The sequence below is a fragment of the Procambarus clarkii genome, chromosome 81, assembly GCF_040958095.1.
Source record: "Procambarus clarkii isolate CNS0578487 chromosome 81, FALCON_Pclarkii_2.0, whole genome shotgun sequence".
Lineage (NCBI taxonomy): Eukaryota > Metazoa > Arthropoda > Malacostraca > Decapoda > Cambaridae > Procambarus > Procambarus clarkii.
Window position 1 is genome coordinate 20,381,714 of NC_091230.1, and position 5,000 is coordinate 20,386,713.

General features: G+C 53.7%; 1 protein-coding gene across 2 annotated transcripts in view; it reads left to right on the forward strand.

Moving 5' to 3' along the window:
* The window catches only part of LOC138357982 (pituitary homeobox 3-like), an 80,928-nt gene that overhangs the window by 69,595 nt on the left and 6,333 nt on the right, over positions 1-5,000 (forward strand). For both annotated transcript variants that reach the window (XM_069315268.1, XM_069315269.1), the window contains one exon: positions 1,752-1,890. In XM_069315268.1, the coding sequence (XP_069171369.1) occupies positions 1,752-1,890 (139 nt within the window). The remainder of the gene's footprint in view (positions 1-1,751; positions 1,891-5,000) is intronic.

The window sequence follows — 5,000 nt, forward strand, 5'->3', positions numbered from 1 at the left end:
TGTGTATGTATTCTGAGAGAACAGAACGAGTGTATACGCGTATATCTTGAGAGCATATGTACCAGTATATTTGTGGATGAGCACATGTACCAGTATATGTGTAGATGAGCACATGTACCAGTATATGTGTGGATGAGCACATGTACCAGTATATGTGTGGATGAGCACATGTACCAGTATATGTGTAGATGAGCACATGTACCAGTATATGTGTGGATGAGCACATGTACCAGTATATGTGTAGATGAGCCCATGCTGTACCAGTATATGTGTAGATGAGCACATGTACCAGTATATGTGTAGATGAGCACATGTACCAGTATATGTGTAGATGAGCCCATGTACCAGTATATGTGTAGATGAGCACATGTACCAGTATATGTGTAGATGAGCCCATGTACCAGTATATGTGTAGATGAGCACATGTACCAGTATATGTGTAGATGAGCACATGTACCAGTATATGTGTAGACGAGCACATGTACCAGTATATGTGTAGACGAGCACATGTACCAGTATATGTGTAGACGAGCACATATACCAGTATATGTGTAGATGAGCACATGTACCAGTATATGTGTAGACGAGCACATGTACCAGTATATGTGTAGATGAGCACATGTACCAGTATATGTGTAGATGAGCACATGTACCAGTATATGTGTAGATGAGCACATGTACCAGAATATGTGTAGATGAGCACATGTACCAGTATATGTGTAGATGAGCACATGTACCAGTATATGTGTAGATGAACCCATGTACCAGTATATGTGTAGATGAGCACATGTACCAGTATATGTGTAGATGAGCCCATGTACCAGTATATGTGTAGATGAGCACATGTACCAGTATATGTGTAGACGAGCACATGTACCAGTATATGTGTAGACGAGCACATGTTGTGATCGTGGAGTAATGTGTATTCTGAGAGTACAGAAGGAGTGTATACGAGTATATCTTGAGAGCCCATGTACCAGTATATGTGTAGATGAGCACATGTACCAGTATATGTGTAGATGAGCACATGTACCAGTATATGTGTAGATGAGCACATGTACCAGTATATGTGTAGATGAGCACATGTACCAGTATATGTGTAGATGAGCACATGTACCAGTATATGTGTAGACGAGCACATGTTGTGATCGTGGAGTAATGTGTATTCTGAGAGTACAGAAGGAGTGTATACGAGTATATCTTGAGAGCCCATGTACCAGTATATGTGTAGATGAGCCCATGTACCAGTATATGTGTAGATGAGCCCATGTACCAGTATATGTGTAGACGAGCACATGTTGTGATCGTGGAGTAATGTGTATTCTGAGAGTACAGAAGGAGTGTATACGAGTATATCTTGAGAGCCCATGTAACAGTATATGTGTAGACGAGCACATGTAACAGTATATGTGTAGACGAGCACATGTTGTGATCGTGGAGTAATGTGTATTCTGAGAGTACAGAAGGAGTGTATACGAGTATATCTTGAGAGCACATGTACCAGTATATGTGTAGACGAGCACATGTACCAGTATATGTGTAGACGAGCACATGTACCAGTATATGTGTAGACGAGCACATGTACCAGTATATGTGTAGATGAGCACATGTTGTGATCCTGAAGTAATGTGTATTCTGAGAGTACAGAAGGAGTGTATACGAGTATATCTTGAGAGCCCATATACCAGTATATGTGTAGACGAGCACATGTTGTGATCGTGGAGTAATGTGTGTGTGGTTGTCGTCCTCAGATGTCGGCGAGAAGCCGTCCCAGTCCTGCTCCACAGAGTCTGACGACGACAAGAACAAGAAGAAGCGACAACGGCGACAAAGAACCCACTTCACCTCCCAGCAGCTGCAGGAGCTGGAGGCCACCTTCGCCAGGAACAGGTGAGTCTAGGTGACTCTTAGTGTACCTGGCGGCCACTAGGGGAGGCTAGGTGACTCTTAGTGTACCTGGCGGCCACCAGGGGAGGCTAGGTGACTGTTAGTGTACCTGGCGGCCACCAGGGGAGGCCAGGTGACTGTTAGTGTACCTGGCGGCCAGCAGGGGAGGCCAGGTGACTGTTAGTGTACCTGGAGGCCACCAGGTGAGTCTAGGTGACTCTTAGTGTACCTGGAGGCCACCAGGGGAGGCTAGGTGACTCTTAGTGTACCTGGCGGCCACCAGGGGAGGCCAGGTGACTGTTAGTGTACCTGGAGGCCAGCAGGGGAGGCTAGGTGACTGTTAGTGTACCTGGCGGCCACCAGGGGAGGCTAGGTGACTCTTAGTGTACCTGGAGGCCACCAGGGGAGGCTAGGTGACTCTTAGTGTACCTGGAGGCCACCAGGGGAGGCTAGGTGACTGTTAGTGTACCTGGCGGCCACCAGGGGAGTCTAGGTGACTCTTAGTGTACCTGGCGGCCACCAGGGGAGGCTAGGTGACTCTTAGTGTACCTGGAGGCCACCAGGGGAGGCTAGGTGACTCTTAGTGTACGTGGAGGCCACCAGGGGAGGCTAGGTGACTGTTAGTGTACCTGGAGGCCACCAGGGGAGGCTAGGTGACTCTTAGTGTACCTGGCGGCCACCAGGGGAGGCTAGGTGACTCTTAGTGTACCTGGCGGCCAGCAGGTGAGTCTAGGTGACTCTTAGTGTACCTGGCGGCCACCAGGGGAGGCTAGGTGACTGTTAGTGTACCTGGCGGCCACCAGGGGAGTCTAGGTGACTCTTAGTGTACCTGGCGGCCACCAGGGGAGTCTAGGTGACTCTTAGTGTACCTGGAGGCCAGCAGGGGAGGCTAGGTGACTCTTAGTGTACCTGGCGGCCACCAGGGGAGGCTAGGTGACTCTTAGTGTACCTGGAGGCCACCAGGGGAGGCCAGGTGACTGTTAGTGTACCTGGCGGCCACCAGGGGAGGCCAGGTGACTGTTAGTGTACCTGGCGGCCACCAGGGGAGGCCAGGTGACTGTTAGTGTACCTGGCGGCCACCAGGGGAGGCTAGGTGACTCTTAGTGTACCTGGAGGCCACCAGGGGAGGCCAGGTGACTGTTAGTGTACCTGGCGGCCACCAGGGGAGGCCAGGTGACTGTTAGTGTACCTGGCGGCCACCAGGGGAGGCCAGGTGACTGTTAGTGTACCTGGCGGCCACCAGGGGAGGCTAGGTGACTCTTAGTGTACCTGGAGGCCACCAGGGGAGGCCAGGTGACTGTTAGTGTACCTGGCGGCCAGCAGGAGAGGCTAGGTGACTGTTAGTGTACCTGGCGGCCAGCAGGAGAGGCTAGGTGACTGTTAGTGTACCTGGCGGCCACCAGGGGAGGCCAGGTGACTGTTAGTGTACCTGGAGGCCACCTTCGCCAGGAACAGGTGAGTCTAGGTGACTCTTAGTGTACCTGGAGGCCAGCAGGGGAGGCTAGGTGACTCTTAGTGTACCTGGCGGCCACCAGGGGAGGCTAGGTGACTCTTAGTGTACCTGGCGGCCACCAGGGGAGGCTAGGTGACTGTTAGTGTACCTGGCGGCCACCAGGGGAGTCTAGGTGACTCTTAGTGTACCTGGAGGCCAGCAGGGGAGGCTAGGTGACTGTTAGTGTACCTGGCGGCCACCAGGGGAGTCTAGGTGACTTAGTGTACCTGGAGGCCACCAGGGGAGGCTAGGTGACTGTTAGTGTACCTGGAGGCCACCAGGGAAGTCTAGGTGACTCTTAGTGTACCTGGAGGCCAGCAGGGGAGGCTAGGTGACTCTTAGTGTACCTGGCGGCCAGCAGGGGAGGCTAGGTGACTCTTAGTGTACCTGGCGGCCACCAGGGGAGGCCAGGTGACTGTTAGTGTACCTGGCGGCCACCAGGGGAGGCTAGGTGACTCTTAGTGTACCTGGCGGCCAGCAGGGGAGGCTAGGTGACTCTTAGTGTACCTGGCGGCCACCAGGGGAGGCTAGGTGACTCTTAGTGTACCTGGCGGCCACCAGGGGAGGCTAGGTGACTCTTAGTGTACCTGGCGGCCACCAGGGGAGGCCAGGTGACTGTTAGTGTACCTGGAGGCCACCAGGGGAGGCTAGGTGACTCTTAGTGTACCTGGAGGCCAGCAGGTGAGTCTAGGTGACTCTTAGTGTACCTGGCGGCCACCAGGGGAGGCCAGGTGACTGTTAGTGTACCTGGAGGCCACCAGGGGAGGCTAGGTGACTCTTAGTGTACCTGGCGGCCAGCAGGGGAGGCTAGGTGACTCTTAGTGTACCTGGAGGCTAGCAGGTGAGTCTAGGTGACTCTTAGTGTACCTGGCGGCCACCAGGGGAGGCTAGGTGACTCTTAGTGTACCTGGCGGCCACCAGGTGAGTCTAGGTGACTCTTAGTGTACCTGGCGGCCACCAGGGGAGGCTAGGTGACTCTTAGTGTACCTGGCGGCCACCAGGGGAGGCTAGGTGACTTAGTGTACCTGGAGGCCACCAGGGGAGGCCAGGTGACTGTTAGTGTACCTGGAGGCCACCAGGGGAGGCTAGGTGACTTAGTGTACCTGGAGGCCACCAGGGGAGGCCAGGTGACTCTTAGTGTACCTGGAGGCCACCAGGTGAGTCTAGGTGACTCTTAGTGTACCTGGAGGCCACCAGGGGAGGCCAGGTGACTGTTAGTGTACCTGGAGGCCACCAGGGGAGGCCAGGTGACTGTTAGTGTACCTGGAGGCCACCAGGGGAGGCTAGGTGACTGTTAGTGTACCTGGAGGCCAGCAGGTGAGTCTAGGTGACTCTTATTGTACCTAGAGGCCACCAGGGGAGGCTAGGTGACTCTTAGTGTACCTGGCGGCCAGCAGGTGAGTCTAGGTGACTCTTAGTGTACCTGGAGGCCACCAGGGGAGGCTAGGTGACTCTTAGTGTACCTGGAGGCCAGCAGGTGAGTCTAGGTGACTCTTAGTGTACCTGGAGGCCACCAGGGGAGGCTAGGTGACTCTTAGTGTACCTGGAGGCCAGCAGGTGAGTCTAGGTGACTCTTAGTGTACCTGGAGGCCACCAGGGGAGGCTAGGTGACTCTTAGTGT